The sequence below is a fragment of the Callorhinchus milii genome, unplaced genomic scaffold, assembly GCF_018977255.1.
Source record: "Callorhinchus milii isolate IMCB2004 unplaced genomic scaffold, IMCB_Cmil_1.0 Scaffold17, whole genome shotgun sequence".
In the NCBI taxonomy this organism is placed as follows: domain Eukaryota; kingdom Metazoa; phylum Chordata; class Chondrichthyes; order Chimaeriformes; family Callorhinchidae; genus Callorhinchus; species Callorhinchus milii.
In genome coordinates, this window is record NW_024704758.1 from 12,221,576 (window position 1) to 12,244,179 (window position 22,604).

The following is a 22,604-nucleotide window of genomic DNA, read 5'->3' on the forward strand; positions in this document are numbered from 1 at the left end:
TCCTTAAGACTTTAACAAGACTCAGTTCAGCTGGAGGTGCCCAAATGTCCTTATGGCAATGATTCTAACACATGTCCAGGCAGAACATCACACATAATGTTAAAACATTTCAAGTTTGATTTAAATCGGCCTTGTTTTCTTTAACTCAGTTAAAAGCCCTCGAACAGCAGGGATCAGCAAAACTCAGCAAAGCAGTTTGGTTACATTCGTGCCTGCAAGGCGAAATAACAAAAATAAAGGGGGTGCCAAGCACCATGCGGTTATTGCAGAGGCAGGCCCACTTGTGATTTATTGAACCTGATCAGAAAAAGGTAAGGGAAGAGAAAAAAACATTCAATGGTGTTTTCCTTTAGGTCACACACAAGTTAAATTCCGCCTAAAGTTTATTCATTGTGGAATGGCGTTTTGATCACAGCACTCACAGCTTCACCTACCTATTTAAAATAAATAAAGCAACAGTAACGATAACAAAACAGTGCACAACATGGTTAGTTATTTTCAGTTGCCTTTTGACCTGTGGTTCCATTCACAGTTCACCACAGTACAGTCTGCTCCCAGAAGAGCATGTGTAAGTGTGGCTCAGTGGTAGCATTCTCGCCTGAGTCAGAGGTTGTGGGTTCAAGCCCCACGAAAGGACATGAACTCACATAGTCTAAATTTGATACTCTAACACAGTGATAGTGATAGTGAGGGGGTAGTGGGGGAGAGGTTTGCATTGTCCGAGGTGCTGCCCTTCGGGTGAGACGATAAACTGAGCTCTCTTCTGCCTGTTCAGGTGGACATTAAAGATCCCATGACACTTTACAAAAAGAGAAGGGAGTTTCTCCCGGCCAACCTACCCCCAAATTAAATAGGGCAGGGCTGCGCACAGATCGGCTGCCACATTTACCTACAAATTCACAGTCACTCCGTTTCACAGGAAATCCTGTGAAGTGCTTTGCGATGTCCTCCCAATGTGAAAGTCGCGGCATCAAGTGTTATTATTTTAAGAAAGATCCAATGCACGAAATTCTAAGCTTGTAAAGCCATTTTGTCTTAAGATTGAAGTTTGGGCATAGTGGAGGAAACGTCTTAAAAATTCACTGTCATTTCGGAAATCCCTTTTCCACAAAAATTTGGTTTCCAAATCAAGATTCAGCCTGGATTGGGTTATAACTCAAGTCTCTGGATTTCAAAGGCCTTTTATATGAAACATATAGTTCAACAATTTTTACCATTGTGGCCTGACACAGTCACAAGCTGCACACACAAGAGAATGTCCACGTCTGTAGGCTTGCTATCTCCGTTATATATCTAGCAAGCTGTGCCTCAGGGGCCTTTATTTTGCTGACTGACAATAATCCGGTGCCAGCTGTGAGCAGAATGCATGTCCCATTGAAGTCCAGATACTGTGTGCGCTGAGTGTGGACTTTCAGCCAGAAAAAAAAGTAAAGCTTCCAGCTTTAAAATAACAGCCCAATCAGGAAAGGAGTCGGGCAATTGTTCTAAAAATAACTCAGTAAATATACTATGGAGGCAAACGCTTATTTACTGTAGGAAGGTCTTCCAATGTCGAGGTTTATGCAATAATTGGCCACTAGGCATGCTCCAACACAAACATCCACATCATTTGCATCATTCGTGGATGTTGGTACACTGAGATCCAAACATCAGTTTCCAGGAGATAGTTCTCCATGGCTTTCCACCCCCTGGAAAACAAGCCCTGATTTCATCATACTGTTTTAATCTTGCAAAAAGAAAAGATTGAAAGCCCCTCAGCAATCGGGCTGTGCGTAAAATGACTTTGAAGCTCCTTTAAAATAAGCTAACCGCAAAACTCTGTTCGAGTTTTCATTATTTTCTCTTGCAAGAAACAGTGCTAGATCTTTTTTCTGCTTTGCTCTGGCTCCTTGCGCCGAGTCAGAGAGAGCCGTCAAGCACAGAGCTGGGTGTGCTGGAAGGCAACGGCAGTTATTGTTTATAAATAGAACAAATAACTTAATGCAATGACAGCTAGTTTGCTTAATTGCTTACCAATGCAGGTCTCTCCGGTGAATGAGTAGTTACCGTTGTCATGGTAACCAGCCCTGCACTCACAGTGGTACCACCCTGGCAAATTGACACAGCGGGCGTGATTGTGGCACTGGATGATGCCTTCGGCACATTCATCAACATCTGTCTCACAGAAAAACACAACACATAAGGGGGAACCACGTTAATTTCAGATTCCACAAGACTGATGATGTTCCTTATGATTCCCACCCCCCCCCCCCCCCGAGCAGCATAGAATACGGGAACCAAACAATGCATTTATTATGGAAACAAAGCTTCTCAAATTCCTTCTATGCTGCATTTGCTCTGACTAAAGGCATGTGCTGAGGATTCTACAAACAAAGCATTTCCATTAGCTTATGATTTATGCTATAATGGCAGAACTGCCTGAGCAGTCTATCTGTCAAAAACTATTTTAAAGTGCTAATGGCCTATAAAAGAACTCCGTGTGACATTCAACCTCCCAGTTCCCATTTCTGATTCCAATGCCTTTGCTTTATTACCAGCTGAATTCCAGCTGTAGGGCTTTTGCTCTTTATCATTGAATCCTCCTAACCCCCCAACCACCCTCCCCACAACCTCTCCTCACCTCCATTGAACCCACTCTGTCTCCCATACAAATGAATGACAAATATTAAACTTATGGAATCAGACTCCTCCTGGGCTGACCCAATCCTTTTGCTTCAGTCCGTGGTGCTTCCTCTGTAATAAAAGTGGAGCCAGTAACCAATATCAGCAGCGAGGACCAAACCTTCTTCCACGCCGCTAATTGTGAATTTGTGATTTTTAAATATAATACAAAAAGTATCAAGACTCAGTTGCTGAGCTGCCGATATGGGATTTATTTACTATGCACTAAAGGAACAGAATCGAAGCTGATACTTGACCCCAGGTGGCATTTTGCTAAAACACTTAGGTTTACATGTCTTCTGAGCACAAGTTCTAAACTTTGACCAGATACAATACTGTGACTCGTGGTCGAAAAACAGAAAGCTGGCTTTTATTTTGTTGGTCAGAAAAAGCAACTCGGAAGAAATGTGATTGATTCATGCCTGCAAAGCTCCAGACCCGAGCAAAGTTTAGATCCAATTTACTCCTGCGAGTCCGAGACTGTGGCAATTCAAACTCAAGAGACACTTGTAGAACAAAAATAGGCATCAGAAGCATCCACATAGTCCCAACTTCACTGAAAATCATCTCCCAGCATTAAGGGTTAGCAGAGAAACAGATTGGATGTTCAAAGCATTTCAAACCTGACCATTCATTCAGACTGGATGAAAATTAGGGTTTAAACAGGTTAGTCCTGGTTTAAAGTGAGAGATTTCACTGAAAAATGTGGAATGAGGGCAGTTTTTCCACCACTGACACCATTGGTTATTCATGTAGGGATTTTGGTTCAACATTCTGGGAAACGGATGGGGAAAGCGTTATTTTTCTTCAAGAAGGCAGAAAATCCAAATGCAAGGCTTTTAACGTGACAGACAAACACTAACAGCCTTGATTATTCCATTAAAAGCAGCTGAACAAAGAGATGCTTATGTTATTACACTAATGAAAGGGAAGCAGATGTTAACAAACTATTGTAACAAGGAACATGCTGGCTGTTTCACAGCAGGAGCAAGCATACAGGAACCAACAAGTAATCTGCATTTCAATTAGCACAATAATGACAATATTACAAACAGGAATTAGTACCTATGATGGATGTGAATGGTATTATTAACAAATCTGATCCCCAATGATTCACTGTGTTTTAAATAACCTGGATTTAAAAAGGACCGAAAAAGTTTTGTCCAGAAATAAAATAGCCTGGTGGGATGTTTTCTAAACTTCAAGATGAAAGAAGATGACTGGAGGAAAAGAAGATATATCCAGCTTTTTACTAGGCTTCATGTGGAGAAATTGTTTGACAATAATATTATAATAATAATAATCCTTGCATTTGATACAGCGCTTTTCATGTCGGGAGGACGTCCCAAAGCGCTTCACAGAACACACTGTAAAGTGAATTGACTGTATATTTGTGGGTGAACGTGGCAGCCAATTGCGCACAGCAATGTCCCACAAACAGCCGTAGATTGAAAATGACCAATTTCTTATTGTTTTGTTTTGGAGGGATTATTATTAGGTGTGTGGAGTAAGGAAACTTGCCCAAGGTTTCGCCCTCTGCCTGCAATTGAACTCAGGTCTCTCACTTACAAAGCGAGTGCTCTAACCACTGAGCTACAGGACTCCACAAGTTATATATTGGGGGAATATATAATAGCTAGGGCTGCAGATATAGACCCAGCGTCAAAAATCCATTTGTTGAGAAACAAACATCCATCAAAACATTTTAAGTCAAAAATCACACAGCAGTCACGGTAAATTTACTGAACGTCACTGGTTCACGGGGAAATGTTGGGAGAAGACATGGGTATGGAAATTCAACCAAATGTCTTCATTCTCCCAACATTTCCAATGTCTCAACTGGGATGTGAAAACACCTTTACCTGTGAGCGTGGGAAGCAACATATCCGTGAGAATAGTTTAATTTTTCTCCATTGACCTTGAGAGAGACTGGTGCCCATGCAGGTAAGAGGCTGAGCTATGCGAATCCATGCGCCAGCCTCTCTCAAGGTTTATGTGGGAAACGTACTGGTCAGCGGGTTTTGTCATGGACAAACAGGAACATCACCCTATCTTTGACAGTTTTTTGCTGTGAAAAAATCTCAAACCCTAAAAATAACCCAACCGATTCCCTATTAATGCTCGAATTAACACTTTGCGACAAAGTTATTTATGCGCAATGCTAACCTTTACTTCCAATTCACTCAGCACAATGCCACTCTGAAACCATCTTGCACATACTCTTATTTATGAGTGAGTCTTAAATCTAAATGTAAGTGATAAGGTAAAGCTAGGCGGCTTTTCAAAATTCTGCTTTCTTAGATTTCAATTCCACGGTTTTATGAAAAAGTTGAGATTTTCTGCAAAGTGATATCTTCAAAAAGCAAGTTGTGAAAAGCCACTTAGAAATGGGTTGTAAATCTGTAACAATAAAATTGTGCATTTTAAAAGGAATTGAAGGGTAATATAGAAAACTGAAAAGACTTGATGGTTTGATGGGATAGAGAGAGCACTGCCCTGCCCATCCCCAGTCAATTGCGGCCGAGATTGATGGAATAAAAATCCCTTTTCTCCACTGGCTAAAAGGATCTATTATGAAATGGATTCCCCAGTGAAAATGATAGGCGAAACAGTCTGGGTCATGAGAGCTGATTACAGAGCACTCTTGGTACAGGTTTTGAAGCTGGCTGCATGCAAACCTCATATCAAAAATTACTTTTGTCTCCTCACCCCCCACCCCCCCCATTCCCTGGGCCACACTCACCAGGAGATCAGATCAACAAAAACCTTCAGCCCATTTCCTTTCATTCCTCCAGAAAAACAATCCCAATATCTTTCCATTACAACATCAAACATTTAAAACGAGTCCAATATCCTCATCTAAACCATCCATCCCAGTAACCTGTTCTTTCCCTCTCCCTCAATCCCTCCGCCTTACCCCCCCTCCCTTTTTTTCTTTTCAACCATACCTACCTTTCTTTTCGACCATACCTACTGTCACTTACTTCCCCCCACCAACCCCCACCCCGGCTTGGAGTCGGGCTCCACCACCTTTAAGCACTTTGAGACACTACCCTGTGTGGATGGCACTATATAAGTGCAAGTTGTTGTTGTAATTGTTCTTTACCCTCTATGTAAAGAAATACCTCTTTTCTGTCTCATAGTTGATTTCCTTTTGTCCTTTGCTTGAAGGTGTTTTTTTTTGTCATATCGGGTCTCCACAGTCCATGCATCTCTCACAACAAGAAACATATAATAATGGCATATCAGTGTATTCTCACGTTGGGGTTAAGATGTATTGATGGGAAAATATAAAGGGTATCCTTCTCTAAACCCAGCCTGTATCACAGACCTTGAAGAAATCCATCCTCCACTGTTATTTTGGGTGAAAAATGAAAAACCATTTCATTTCCCAGCAATGTCATCCCTCAACTTAATGAGGACATGCACTTCGAAATAGAAAGTTCTAGTTACTGAATAAAATTACAATCACCATGAACTTCTGAAATGTCAGGGAGGTCAATAATCCTGGAAAATGAGAAGAAAAAAATTTCATCTCATTTGTTATGAATTAAATGTGATAGTTCTTTTGTTGCAAATCCATCTTTTATAGGGCAAGGTATAAAATGCAGATTTAGCTAGCTAAGACACGTGGTCAATGATGCTTGATCCTTCAAATCATTACAGGTAGATAAACCAGTTAAATAAAACACTGTCTCTTCATAACAGCCAAAATGTTCTAGCGTCAGATCCAAAGGGCTGCTCTCTGTGTGGATGGCAGTACTTATCAAACAAAGACAATGTTTTTCTTAATATAAGTGAATGTAAAAACATATCAATGCTGAGCATTTCTTTCATAGCTCAGACTGTGTGGGTGACAGTTTAGTTCAGAAGCGTAAGACTCCAAAGCGATCTTAATGAGGAATCTGATAGATCTGCAATGGACATCCAGGTTCTCATTCACTCTCTCACAACACAAAGAACTTGGATAATCATTTGAATTTTACAGTTTAATGTTAAAAACAGACTCTCGCCTCTGATCTATATATTTCTTCTCCAGAACAAGCTGTGATCCAGACTTGAACTGACACTGCAACTATCGCATTGTGCGCACATCACATAGTTGATTTCTGCACTTTCTTTAGTCAACAGCAAAACATAAGGAAAAAAAAGCTCATTCAAATTCAATTCCTCATTTTGCCACAATAATAAATATGAGGAATTTGCTGGCAGAGAAACAGACATGCACCTATGAATTCTAATAAGGAGACCAGCAGCCAAACTGCGGAAATTAGATAGGGATCTTTCTGAGAAAATTAATCTATTCTAACGCAAAAATAGAAAATGAGCAACAAAGTGAATCTAGAGTCAGAGATTAAGCAAAGTTGCCAGAAAGCAAGCAACATCTCTGCTCATCAAATCAAAAGAAAGAAATTTAAACTCTTTTCTTCACTTACTGAAAAGCGGGAGTTTTCTGTGAAATGGGGAAAGTGCAATGATTGTGAGAGAAAAGAAGCGGACAGAACATTCAATTAGCAATGTAAGTTCTCAAACAGATGTTCCTATAACCCGATTGATGAAAGAAGGGTACTCAACCCAAAGGTAAAGCATGGAACAAATTAGCTATTCAGAGATGTCTACATTGCTTCAAGCAAACTGCATTGAAATTCAATGAGACCTTTTCAAATTGCACTTTCAAGCTTAAGAGTTGAGTTGAAGCAATGGCCAAATATTGAAGATTTGGAATCTAAGGCACATTGAGGGAAAAATTCCACCAAGGTCTTGATTAACTCAATGTTTTTATTTCAGCATTTCAAAGAAAGCAGAATTTGGCACTTTGTGGTTATCAAACTTAACGTTATCTGTTTTCTTCAAAGGTTTGGAGAAAACTGGGTTCAAGATTAAGGCTAAATTCCAAATTCTACCTAATTGGTGTGTTCTGAAAATAGTGCCAATCTGGGCCCAGTTGGAATTTCTCCCAAAATGATTGCTTCCCTGCCTTTGATCCAATCATTGGGATGTCAAGCGAAATTTACCAATTTACATCAGATAACTTGACCCTAAGAAATGATTGTTTTATCATGAACTGAGAATTACACTCATCCATCTAAACACATGTAAGCTATTGACTAAGATAATAACTTCTCAATCACAGAAAAGGTAAGCTGGGTTGAACCATCTCAAGTGGAATTCTTACAGAGCAGATATGTTGCTGACAAAATGTGAAAAATATTGAAAGACACTGAATCCTTTTTTGCTAATATTTCTGAGAACTAACAGGCCCCTACCTAGCCTTTTCCTTTTTGGCCGAAAACCTCCCAGTAATTTTCTCCCTCTGCTAAACTGTTGAATAAGAATATCCACCTACAGGCCAACACCCCCAGCCAAGAAACAGTATGAGAACTGGGCAGCTGTCTTGTCAGCCAAGTCTATTTCAGTCTGGAGCCAGTTAAACAACTAGTTAAAGTGAAAATGGTTGTCTGTCAAAGAATTTGTGAAATGGCTGTTTGCTCTTTTTATTTTTCCTTAAATCAAGCTCTGCTATAAAATGTAGGGATGTTTTCAACACAGTTCTGATTACAGACTTAATTCAGATTGCAATGGCATTTAAGAGTGAAACGTTAACTGTGTCTTTCTTCTTCTCTATTAATATCAATCCAGAACTAGTTGAATTGGATGTTCTGTTTTTAACCGGACATACAGGGTTTTATAAATGCTAAACTGACTTCAACTGTACAAAGCAAGACATATTACAGCTTACTACCTGTGCCCTGACTTACTTAAAGCATAACTTAAGCTGGTACTTCAGGAAAGATGCATCATATTTTCCAGTTCCTTCAAGCAAATCATGTGGCCATTGGAACAAAGACCCTTTCAAGTAACGCAATAAATTGTTATACACGCTGGACCTTATTTCAGGAAAGGGTTTCAGACAGTTAATTCATCACTTACAGTAAATTTAGAGTTCACAGCATCAAATCATATTTTAAGAACTGAACTTAACTACCCCAAAAATGGCAAGTGTATGGAAACCCCAATAGCTGATATCGATTGATTGAGGAGGAAATTATTATTCACAATTGAACACTTGTCATAAAACACACAATTTCATTCCAGGGAGAAGATTTATCACTATTACAACTGTGAGGCATATAATAACTGAAAAAGCAACAAACAAGGTGTTGATTCTACAAAACTGTTCCAATTACAAGGCAGACATTTTCTCATTACTACAGAAATCATAATGATTTTAGCACAGAGGACATCTGGGCTATTATCAGCAAATATAACAAGATTCCAGTTCTGGCCTTAATTTTATTTAAAAACCCCGAATAGCACAACAAATTATATTTGCCTCCCTAATAATTTCTCCATTCAGGCTACACAATTCTAGAGTGAAAGAAGGCTTTGAGAGCAACAGATAGTGTAAAGGGAGATCTAATGCAATAAAGGGATCCTAAAGGCATCAAACTGTGGGAGTGTTTCATTACACAAAATGACATGTTCACTTTTAGCTAAGTGCATTTTTATTAGCAGATTTAAAGTGTACACTTAGACACAGCAGTAACGGTGCACATGATCCATTACCATACAAGAATTGTGATGCAACAAAAAGCAGAATATCAAGGAGACAGGTTCATCACATTATTCTGCCTCTCTGAACCACAGGAAAGTTTTGATTTTGAACAAAAGATACAAGAACTTTTGAACTCTTAAACAAAAATCTCCAGTTTCGTTTCACAAATTTTACGACGGAAGGAAAATAATTGTGAAGCTATTTGTCGATTTAAAAGAACCAATCTTCAATCGATCGTAGAGTTGAATTCCTTGCCTTTTAATCTTCCTTCCCCGCTAGTTTTCTTGTCCTCATCTTTCAATCTGATCGTGCCAGTTCAAATGAACAATCCTGCCTTATATGTTCACCCATTTTTCAGATGGTGACTGACCAACTTTCCAGTTTGGCGGGAAACAGAAATACACTTCGCAAATGAAAAACAGTAGATTTTTAGAAATCAAATATGTTGCATCTGCTCTGGATTCAAGCCATAACTCATCCATCTAAGCAGAAGTTGCTTGCAGTTAACCACTGGTCCCAGCATGAATCATCTGTGTGCACATCACAACAGAACTAAATATCACTTGGCATTAGCGCCATCAGATATTCACACTGTAGAAACCACAGCAGTCTTCATTTCCTTCACAGTTGTCCTTAAATCCAGACAGCATTATATCTCTACCAGTGTTAGACTTTCACAGTCCTCAAAGCAACAATCTCCTGCAGGCAAGAGATTTAGGACAGAGCGACAGTGGAGTAATATAACTAGGCCAGCTATTTGATTTTCTTTCTGGATCTTAATAGGGTCACTTGTTTTTTAAAAAAAATGATGAAATAATAATCCTATACTTGAGTTTTCTGCTTTTACAAGCGTCACCAATTCTTTGGAGCAGGAAATGGGATTATCTGCATCCAGTCAACGGAAAGGAAAAGAAAATGAAACACAGCCTGACAGCCCAAACTCAATCCCTGTCCATGTACAATCTCACTTGGAGGTCACTTGTAAATGGATTTCTCTTTACTCATTTGTTCTGCCTGTGCCTGCCGGCTTCTCCTTATTACTGGAGGTCAAAAACCCAATGACCTCAAAGAGGATCATTTGAGAGATTCGAATACCTGACTTCCCATCATTCAATCTTTGCGTTCGCTTAACTCGACTGGATCAATAAATGTAAAGAATGCCCTTTTGGCTTCCTTTGGAACCTTCTGACCACAGGTCTAGAAAATGGGTTCAGCAGTGTACAAGAGAGAAAAAAAATCTTTCAGATACAATCAACAGTGTGTAACCCACTTTCAGAGTCCACTGTTCATTCACTGTTTAACCAAGTGTGAAATGATTGGCGAAATGAATATAAATTTGGCGTGAACACAAGTTGCTGTATTTTAGTGGGTTTCTATCTTAAAAAGAATGCACAGTCAGATTCAAAAATAATAGTGAACTTTTAACTCAGATAATCCACTGCACCACCAATTGGAGAAGCTAGCAGAGAGGCTTGGTTGTACAGTCATTCATACTAAATATTGAACAGAATTATGTTTTCCAAGTGACATAAGGATATGTACGGTTTAGATAAATATTCAAGACAGCGACAAAACTTCACACTGAACAAATTTCCTTTCTTAGATGTCAGACACAGTTAAGTCCTAATTATTCATAGGATATTGTTCAATGTTTGATTCCTGGGATTTCAAAGGAAGGGATATGCTCTGCAGTGCTGAGCAGCTTGAAACAAACACGGGGTTTGTTGGAGGAAGTGAACGATGTAATAATTCACATCAATGGATTTTTACTCTTTTATAATGACAGTGCTTTGTCTTGGTTAGTCCCTCTAACCTTTGTAGTCCATGAAACAACGATAAAATATGCTTCAATAAGCACAGAAACATCATGCTTTGTTGTCGTATCATCTGCTGTGAGATGATTCCACATAATTGCTTTTCGAAGTGCTCTTTTAAACATTTCTTTTGCCTTGTTCTTGGTTCTGTACCTTGAGCTGAACTCTGGCAACCTCAATTATACAATGAGGTTCAGGCTGATTAAAGACAATGAATAAAAGAAGCACATAAATCCATTCGATATGAATCAATTGTGAAGTAATGCTCTCAGAGACCATTCTAGTTATAGGCAAATAAGGCACCTGCCCATGGAGGCAGATTGTACTCAGACTATGGTTGGTGGGCTGGTCGGGGGTAGGAGAGAAATTGCCCCGATTGACTCTGGATTGGGTCAGGTCACCGTCAACGAGACTTCAGGAAGTGCCTGAATAAAAGGTGGACAAATAAAAAGATGGCATGAAAGCAAAGGAGTGGGTCAGACAAGGCGTCACTGACACGGAAACCAAGTGCACAGTGAGGGCACGGCTACAGGTGGCAGAAGTGTTTTATGTTGGGGAAGGGGTGGCACATAAATATATGAAGCCATAATGTAACTGTTCAACAAAATCAGAATTTTTCAATACACAACATTCTGTGTTAAAAACCTTGCTAATGTACACTAACTCTTAATAGATGTTCAACAGAAATATCTACCCCTCTGCACCTTATATTCGCTGAAACTCTAATATCTATACTTTGCTTGCCTGATTCAAAAAATATAAAGAAACCTATTTAAAAATCAAACAATTCAAATTGAGTGGAGGAGAATAATGATCATTTTTTTTTAAACAGATTAAAAAAAGGGAGGTGAAAGGAATATTAAAAGAAGAAGGGATTTCAAAACAAAGAGAAATTGGGGTTTGAAAATGATTTATGAAAACGAATGACATGGAAATAGATGCAATGTAGTAAAAAAGGTATTAAATAAATTATTCAACAAATCTAATATATTATGGTAGGCTATGAAACAAGTGAAGTAAAATGTTAAATTATAGGTGTGACATTAAATCTAAGCAGGAGCAAAGATAAAAACATGGATTAACAGAATATATTTTAAAACAAATTAATGTAGTAAATGCGAAGGTTATAACTGGAGGGAATTTTGCAATCATTTGTTAAAAGAACTGATGCAATGATAATCTAGCATCAGTTTATTCTATCAAAGCATTAAAGATATCACGTTAATATTGTTAGAGGAACATTTGGGCATATTTCTGGAACAACCAGGAATATCGTACTAAAAGGGATCTTCAGAAACCCCACTGTTTTAGCTGTAATGCAAGTTTACATTCATAAGATCACAAGAAAGGTTTGGATGAAAAAGGCCCTTCAGTCCATTTGATCTCATTCTTGCAGAATACCCACCCAGCCATCCTCCCATCATAGCACCCAAAAAGCATCCAGTGTCCAGGCTTCAACCACCCTTCCTGGTACATAAAATACTTTCTGGTATCTGTCGTGAAATTGCTATTTGACCCCACGACCATGTTTCTATTTTCTACTAGCTCCGTGTATCCAAAAGTAATGTTCTAAGTTTACTTTCTCAATCCCAGTTAAAATCGTAGGTACCTATATAAGGTCCTTTCTGAGATGTATTTTCGTCAAGACTGAAGAGCCTTAGCTCATCTGTTTGTTGCTCATAGCCTGGGTCACAGAAGGATATATCTCCTGCCACAGCAGATTTTCACATTGCATTTTCAAAAGTGTTTTTAATTCCAAATTTGAAGATTTAATCACTGCAGACACGTTCACTCTATCCTACGACACTACGTCAGTGTGCATTTGAGCACAATTTACTAAGTCACTGGCATTCCCACCATCAGTGTTTTGATGTTCCTTCTGTCAGATTCTCTTTCTTAATTCACCTTTTCCTGTTCTGAAATTTCTTCTCAATTTTATTTTGTCCTCAGATAGCATTCGATGGATTCAGGGGAGGGACAAAAGCAAATGGGAACATTCAGTGAAACAAATGACGAGCATTGACATTATTGATATTGACCGGTGGTTTTAGGCAGGAACTAGCAGTCAGGCAGGTGAAAATAAAAGAGCTCATCAGTGAATATTCAGAATAGCAGAAATAAATGACACATACTGTCAGGTTGCGTGGGGGTGGGGAAAACACCTAGCACAGGATGTAGGTTTGAGCCAGGGGTCAGTGTGTGGGAATGAAGCAATGTGAAAGAAGAGTGCCATATCCGTTATGTTCAGCTCCTTTTTTCCTCTCTTTTATACAAAGGCATGAATAATGTTCATTAATATGGATTTATCTTGACACTAGATCTCACATGTGAGGCCATCAGTCACTTCTAGGTCACAACAGGGTAGGGGGTAATTAAAAGGCACTTTCATATTCCCATCAGCATGCATCCTCATTCCTCTTTTTTAACCTTTTACAGTCTTATCTTGCTATCGTTTTCCCTTCTGTTGAATGGAAATTTCTACGTGGCTGCTAGACACCTTACGGTGTTGGTGACCAACCAGAAATATTGTTTGTGTCTCCGTTAAAAGCACCTTTTAATTTTCTCTCCTGAGGCTCAGATTTGCCCTTCGATTTAGAGGGGAGATGATCCCATTACCCTTTCACACTTCTGCTCATTTGAAATTGTAATTCATTGCCGGAGCAAAACGCACTAAGTGCTTGAACTCTGCTCTGCTTTTGCTTTCCACCCTGATATGTTAAGATGGATTGAATGAAGCAGGAGGCAGCTTCCATCAGGCATCCGATATTACTCTTACATTAAGCCATCAGTAATGCAACACTTCAATCGCAGAAGTTGAGCAAAAAGTTTCCCCCGCTATAAAATAATAGGGTGTAAAAGAGCCAGTTTCGTCAACTTGTAGAGCCTCAAAAATTCCTGACATTTACAACTGTGCACAATTCTCAACTCTCATTTCAGGAAATAAATCAAATTGAGAGAAAACGGTTGAATGAATAAATAAAGATGAGTGCTGTGCTCTATGATATTACTGGATGTGGAACACGGTGCATGTTATTGTGATTTTGTGAAGATCATCTTTAAGGTGACAGTCTAATAAGTGAATTCTAAGACGAGAAATTGAACCAAAGAATTTATCCTCAATGGCTTTGTTTTGTACAATGATAAAGCTACAGAAAGGGCTTGGCATAATCACAGCCAGAGATCTAAAATCCCTCTCCTATTCCTAAATTTTCCATTTTATTTCTCAGATACTACACATATGAGTGTAGATGTCCCTCCCTGATAAATGGCTTTCAACATGAACAACATATTGGCTATGTGTGCACTGTGCATGATTGGTGAGGTAATTTAAATATTCAGATGATTACTGTTTAGAGTTTGGCTGGAGCTCTAGCCATTAATGCAACATGAACTTGATATGGAGGATGCACCCAGGATGTACGAGAACATCCTTTTCTGGCTCCATTTTAAGATGTTGGAACTCTACTTACATCTCTCATTGAGTTCAACGTCTGGGATCCTGTCTCACTCACTGTGGATGGATCTGAGCTGTGTAAAGTGTTTCAAAATACATTATTTATCCAATTTATCACCAATGACTTTGACCCAAGACCCCTTTTCCGCGTACACAATACCTCCACTCATTGGTGGATGGAACAGGGGAGGGGAGAGCAGAGAAGAAACAACCTGCCCCTTTTTATATCTTCCGTCTGTAAAAGCATCTTGCTAGCTGCATGCTGCTTGTTCACAAATCTGAATCTAGACCAGGCCCATATGTGCAAACAGATCTCCGTTAGATACATCGGGGGGCAAATATGGGAACTGCAGGTGTACAGTGAAACAATGACAATACAAATCTGCCCCAGGTACCACTGAAGTCTTACTGACATGAAATTTACTTACCTACAATAGTTCAATGCTCAGAATCAGGCTATCCATAAAATGATTGTTTATTGCAGGTTATACTTTTCTACGTGTGCCCTCAAAAATGAACTCAAGGTATAGGAACGATAGCAATACTTTTCAATAATATACAGAAATTCAGTAAAACACAGAAATTCCAAATAAGTTGTTGAGATATCATCAAGGATAAATAAGTAAAGGGGTATATGCACATTGTAAGCTTCTTAAAAATGTACAAACTGAAACCCAAATCAGGGTTTTGTAAGATATCCAGCGTTGCTAAAATGCAATAGAGATAAGCAATAAGCTAAACAGAAAAACGTTACATTATAAATCTGCTCAGGTACCACTGAGCCCTGGGAACCCGCTAATTCGGGGGGGAGGGAGTTACAGAAGAACTCTGCATTCATTACCTCTGATACTTGTGATGGGTTGGTGATTGGCAGTCCAAAGTAACTGCAGTCATAGCTCTGGAGACCCACAAGTGAAACAAACCCAGAGTGAGGTAAATTAGAATTTATGTATTAATAAATCTTTGTATGTGGAAGACTTGACACAGATTAATTAAAGATTGCTCGTACCAGTCAGGTAGGTCACACGCAGCTGAGAAGCTCAGCCTACATTAAATCTGTTTGAACAATTATTCTAAAGCATTAATAATGTAAAAAAGCATTAAAATCGCACCGTCTCCAACCCCCCTCCCCCTCTCCCTCCCACTCACTGGTACAGTAATTCAGTGAATCTAGCATGATCATTGGACAAAGTTTCTCCCAGGGCATTTGTTTTGATACTGTCTCAGGCTACAGGTCACTCATTAATATAAATTTGTTGAATACATTTCAAATGAATTAAGCTAAGTATAAATTATTTCAACAGTTAGTTAAACGACTGATGACTAAAGAAAGCATTTGACATCATTCCCATATCTCACTTCATCGCCGGAGATGCTGGGGTCACTGAAGGTACTCGGGAGTGCACAAAGGCTCAGCAAATGGCTCTAAAACTGGTTGTGTGTGGGAACACGTTAACCTGAGAGCAGATCTCTCCATTCATTACCAAAACAAAATGATGCCAATTCAAACATTGAATGGTCATCGTTCATTATTTTGAACTTTATTTCACATGATCTCTTCGGATTATATTAATTGGCAACTTAATTTAATAGCGATTAATTTAATGGCTGGTTCAGTGATGTAGCATCAATACAGGCTTGACTCTACAGATGGAACTTTTATAGTTTTCTGGTTCAATTTCACAAGAGGAGGCCACTTTGTCTGTTGAACCCGGGTCTGCCATTTTATTATATGCTGATAGATCTTTTAATCTCATTTCCCTCAATACCTTACTTCATAGTTCACCAAAAGAAATAATATCTTCAGTCCAAATTAACCATCACATTCCTTTACCTCTACAGAAAAACAACATTGCATTTATACAGCACCCTTCACCATGGTAGCACCTCAGAGCGCTTCACAGTGGCGAGGTAAGAGAAACTGAGAAGGGGATCTAACCACAAGCACAGTCATTGAGGTAGGTTTTACGGTAGGATAGAAAAAGGGTGAGGGGAGGAGGAGGGATAATGACATTGAGATTCAGAGAGTAGGGGTGCAGTCACTGGCAATCGAGATGCTCAGCTAACTCAGGCTTGCTGTACAACTTCTGCCCCCTCCCCCCCATCACCCCCAAACCATCACAGCCCAAGCTTTCAGATTCTTCAGTCCTAACTTGTGGAACTCCTCCTTTATCCCATATATAGGGAACAGGCCCCCATCAAGGGAAGGTTAACACACCTAGAGCTTTTCATTAAATAAGCTTCCTGATATTTAATATATATCATCACGTAAGCCATCTGCGAAATAGTTTAATCAGCAAAGACTCCAAAGAAAATCAGTATGTTGATACATTTCTATTAATGTTAAGTCAGGTAAAGTGAGATGAAAAAAATGCACTGAAAACAGATCTTTGCTTTCGACCTCTGAGTCATTTCTCACAAAGTTAATCACAACACCGAATTTTTATGTAAAGCTTGAAACCTATTCACCGTCAAGGATCAAGGTTAATATTAGAGATAGCCCGGTTCAAACAAGTTGGACGTCACTTTCATTAGTTCTTTATTTAATTAATTGATCCAGAGCTGTAGCTTTTGATTACAGACAGCAGGAAGTATTTCTTTACACAGAGGTAATCAACAACTGGAACCAATTACCAGGAAAAATGAATGTAAAATAGCTTAACCCTATGAAGGGAAGGTGGTAGAGTTAGTATTCTGTAAGTGTGAGATCAATGGGCTTAGGAAGTGATTTAGGAAGGGCTTAAGAATCAGAGCATAGCTCCTAGAAGTCAGGATAACAGATTTCTAGTTATCAGCAGGATTCAACAATTATCGCCTGGTTATGATTTCCTTATTTTAAGGCCCCATTATCTATTTTTAGAAAGGACATGCATATTCAAACCCAACTCCCCTGAATTGTGACCACTTTGGCTATTTGAGACTTTGGACACAGGTTGGTTCCAGAATCAGAAACAGGATATTTACTTATGTCTTTTGGCTTTCATTCAGAACTAAAAGGTAGGCTAAAAATACCAACTCGACTATCTTACGGTTACAAAATCAAGCTGTTTTGTAACCACCCTTCCTAGTAACTGGTTCCAGTTGGTGATTGCCTCTGTGTAAAGATACTTCCTTGTGTCTCGTCAAAAAACACAGTGCGTATCAGGCAGCTGGAATGATGCTCCCTGAACAGCAGCATCTCCTCAATTTTTAAACACATATTTAATACTAGCTGTACCCGTTGCAGCTACGCTTGCAATCACAGGATCCAATATGGAATGTAGATTTCAGTATTATTATACTTTATATTATACTTTATATTAGATTAATATATTTTATATTATTATACTTTATATTAGGTTATTATACTTTATGATACTTTATATTATATTATTTTACTTTATATAACATCGAGATTACCGACCCCCCCATCCCCAAAAATGACCATGGTTTCCTTTGTCGCTACTTTGTTGCAGAATATAAGATTTATCTCTCTAAAGGGTGTGTGATTTCCTCTGTCACTACTTTGTTGCATGTATACCTCATATTTGGGACCTTAATTAAAGCATTTATTAAATATAGCTCATCAATGATAGGAGATCCACCCCCCCACCCAAAAAAATGCCCAAGACACTCACGCATGCAAGACCTTTCTGATGAGGTATAAATCATGTCTCGACGTCAATCGGTTATTGAGATCTTGGCTGACACACACACACATTGTCGTTTTATTAATATAGATAGATGAGCGTAGCTGATCTTGTAAAAAATTGTTTTATTCAATTCTGCACAAAACTGATGTTAAGTGGAATTATCACCAATGTTTATTCTGATAGGTTAGGAGGTTAAAGCAAGACAAACATTTATGTGATGAATTTCCTGAAATTTGCTTTCGAAATTTGAATATTAAACAGCATATTCAATTTATTTGATCAATCACAGATGTTGAGAAACCCTCATTGGCTGCCAACACACCATTAACAATCCTCCTACAAACTCAAAGACAATATTATCATTTTGGAGAGTATGATCATCTTCGGCATATTTATTTGAGTTCTGTGACGAGACAATGCAGATGGTCGAATGTGCATTCCAAGATTGCTTATTTGAATAACTGTTAGGTTCCTGTATTTTTAGGCGTTGTAATAATATTTGTGGAGAGCTAATAAATTCTTTCTGACAGGAACACACAAACACTGCATAAATATCCTAGCTTTAGACACCTTACTTTGAGTAAGTCCAATGAATCTTTAATATTGGATTGCCCCCAATAAGCCCTATTTCACCAAATTCCATTACAGCTACAATTAGAAGTTTCTAGGTAGAAAACATCCCGTGAGGACAATTATACTCAATGAAATCGAGCTTCTGAGACAAGAGGTGTAAACAAGTCAAATTACAACTTTCAGTAATAGACTTGAGAAATCTTTTCCACACAGGCTCCAGTACTCAGCAGCAATAACTGGATCTACATTTCACCATTAGGCAGCAGTAAGGAAGATCAGTCAATTCAAAGGAAGAAGTGCTCGATCATCAACAACGAAAGGAAGCTAGGACAAACCAACATTATCTTAATGATCTTAAGTCAATGTCTTCCAATAATGATAATAAACAAAAAAAAACACAACAAGTAGTTACTCCGTACTTCAAATAAGCAATGGAGTAGACTGTCCATGGTGTACTGCTGCAGTTTGTTCACAGAAATAATAAGTACAGCAAGTGAACGAGCTAGTGCGTGGACTACAGGGAGAGGTTTATTATTACCCAAGGGTTTCTTATGTTCTACTAGGCATAGCAGGAAGAATACAAAACATTACCAACTTCATCAATAAATTGAATTGTAATGTTTTACACCTAGCGTGTTAGATTTATACTGTTGTAATGGATACGAGCAACTAACCAGAAAGATGTATGATAATGGCATTCTAAACTAACATGAAATGTGCTATATATATATATATATATGCAATTTGTTGTTGTTGTTAAGAATATGCACATACAAGTAGATTTGGGAACAGGTCAAATTAAATTGAACAAAACCCTAGATTTGGCTTAACTACTTCATCACCAAAATCCGCAGACAGATCTATTTTAAGGATTGCCTGATAGACCCATTACTGTTCTATATTCCAAACTCATTTAGGAACCAAATCCAAGAAGACGCATCGCAAATAGATCCTTTCGATCAATCTGCGTGGTCTATTTGTCACTATCTGCTTAATAGAGATGGAACTCCAAAATAGCAGCAGAAGGTAGAACTGGAAAATGTTACCGCTCATTCCTAATCGAATCTGTAGTAACATTCAGTTTCTCCTTTCTTGGGCTTTTCAAAGAAAAAGTTTCTGAACTTGTGTCACTGTGGCTACAGAGAGGGTTAGAAACTTACACCAGCCCTTCTCTTAGTAATTACATTTCCGAGTTTATCCAAGATTAGTGGGCTATGTTGGGCACACTTATGCAGATTTTATACATGGTCCCAGCTCCTGTATTGGTACTTTGTCATGGACAAATTGCACTTCCCAACATAGCAATACCAATCAAAATAAGAGATGTAAATCATCTCATAATGGTATGCAAATGAAAGCATATGCACAGTTTGGTTGGATGCGAACAGGCTACAGATGATGAAATACTTTAAGCAATGCTATGATGCCAGTCCTGTTGGGATTGCGGAAATGTCAAGATTGAATAATGTATATTGTAGCATTAGATGATATTCTAGAATTTTTGCTCAATTAACTTCAGGAGTCAAGAGAATTTTTGCAATTTTATTTTCCTTTCATACAGGTTTTACTTTGGTTGTTTGCCTCCGTCAGATGATTTGTTAGGGATGAGATCAAAAGGAATTGTTTTTTTCTAAATCCATGCATAATATCTAACATTAATGGATTTCAAAATTTCCATGTATGGAAAACAGAACTAATGGGATAAGGAGGAAAATTGACAGGGAGAAATTAAAAAAAATGCTTCACCAGACAAGAGTATAATTTTTTCTGACAGTTGAAACAATGGAAAGATTGGAGATGTTAGGACCACAGAGCAAGCAACTCAGGAAAGGGAATATTTCTCACCACTGTGTCAAAGCTCAAGAGGGATTGGAAAGGGTTTAAGAACTTTCATTAAATGGAAAAGAGAGCAAAAGGGGAACAGAAACATATACAAGACAATTCTTTTGAAGAACACCCACCAGCCAGCAGCCTCCCAGCCTGTCACAGAGGTCCTTTTAGGTCTCAATGAAATACACTGCAGCGGTGATCAAACAAAATACATTGTCGAGATCTTTCATGCTTAGGCTCACATTTTAATTTCATCGCATTCTGTGCTAAGACAAATCACGGCCCATTCAGCGGTAAAGACCAAGGTTTCAAATCACATCCCTTCAATTTGGACACAATAAGTTGTGAGAAGGAACCATCTACTGGAACAAAACTGATGTATTTACCCAGCCTTGGCCCTTGTATTTGACTATTTGACCAACCCACAAAAATATTTTTCCCTACATCCCTCCAAATGTCTCAAAATCATAAGGTTGTAGGTTCAGATCTCACATCAGAACTTTGAGCACGTTTTAAGCTAAAACTCCAATGCAGTCCATGTAAAGATACCTGAAGCTCCTTCTTGAAAGAGCAAACACAGACATGGAAAAATGAGCCGAATGGCCCATTTGTATTATACTGTGTCATACAGTTCTACAGTTGTAAAGTATGATGCTGGGCTAACAAGCCAGGTACTAGCAATTACCTACAGAATTACATTACCGTCTATTCATCTTCCCACTTACATATTCCACAAAATTTGCACAGAAGTTTTCAAATAAGGAGCACATTAAGCTGATGCAGTCAAACATTGTAAGAATAATAGACTAATTGCTGAGAAACACACAAAATTTAGGTAGAATATTATTGGTATTCTCTCAGTGAAGGGGTTTAGTCTATTCCTCCTTTAATCACAGGTTCGCACATTAATCCCACCCCCCACCACTGACACCATTAAATTGAGGACATACATTTGTTCTCCTTTAGACATGGTGAATTACAGAAATGTATCACAGAATTTATGAATGTTGGCAAAGGCCAATGTTAACATGTACCATACACTAACATTAAAGGCTAACCTGAGCTTTACTGATACATGAATGGAAGCTATGTCAGGAAGAGAATGTTAGCATATTTTCAATGTCTTGGTGTGACAAAGCCTTTGTCTCCTGATATTAAAGTGAAACCAACCATAGCTGGAGGCTGCCTAGTTCATTATAAGCTGAATATACTACCACACTGAATCTTCAGCAGCAAAGGTGGTATTTTTATCATTCTGAATTTAGTTTGATTTTCAAACAAATGTTCACGATCGATCTCTGGTAGGGGGATTCTCCCCTTTTACCTCATTGCTATTCCAATATACTTAAGTTCCATGCAAACGAACACATCTCTCCAAATTTCAGTATTCTTTTCCAAGAAAGGTTTATCTATTTACTTTGACTTTCCATAACCTCTGATTTAAGATGCCATCTTTACAATCCCTCTCTATTTGAGACATTGCACATCTGTATATATTTAAAAAAAACACTCGACAACATGCCCATCACTCTCCATCTGCATCTCAAAGCCTTTATGCCGTTCCAGTTATAGCACCATACAACCTTTAGGATGCAGAACATGTAGAGATTTAAAGATGAGATTTTTAATTAATATTTTATTCTCTTTAAGGTTCAGGTACCATAAAGAATAGTGAAACAGTTCCAATATTTCACCCAGTGCCAACGTCAAGCACTCCCAGATCAGGTACAGCACAAGTTGGATCCAGCCTAAAACACCCTTGAAAATGACCCTATCATTATATTGGTGCAATTATTATACATCTACTTATTCTACATCAAGTAGTATTTAAACATTACGTTTTTAAAAAGAAGATAAAAGATAAGGAAAAGCGAGGAAGGTGTTAAGGAGTTCACAAGGTCAATTCACAATCTCAGAGTGTCTAATGATGAAGAGCCATGGGTGATAATCTCACTTGCAGAATGCCATCAGTTTCCCCAATTAAAAGCATCAGTCGCCTGGCAATTGTTCATGTAACTTCAGCATATACGGTGTACCAGTGTTTGCCGTGTGGTCATATATAGCATGGCTCATTACCTTATCTA

At 38.5% G+C, this 22,604-nt stretch overlaps 1 protein-coding gene across 3 annotated transcripts in view; it reads right to left on the bottom strand.

Moving 5' to 3' along the window:
- Window positions 1-22,604, bottom strand: part of LOC103174998 (protein kinase C-binding protein NELL1) — a 164,112-nt gene that overhangs the window by 14,264 nt on the left and 127,244 nt on the right. For all 3 annotated transcript variants that reach the window (XM_042341382.1, XM_042341381.1, XM_042341380.1), the window contains one exon: window positions 2,014-2,154. In XM_042341382.1, coding sequence (XP_042197316.1) covers window positions 2,014-2,154 — 141 coding nt within the window. The remainder of the gene's footprint in view (window positions 1-2,013; window positions 2,155-22,604) is intronic.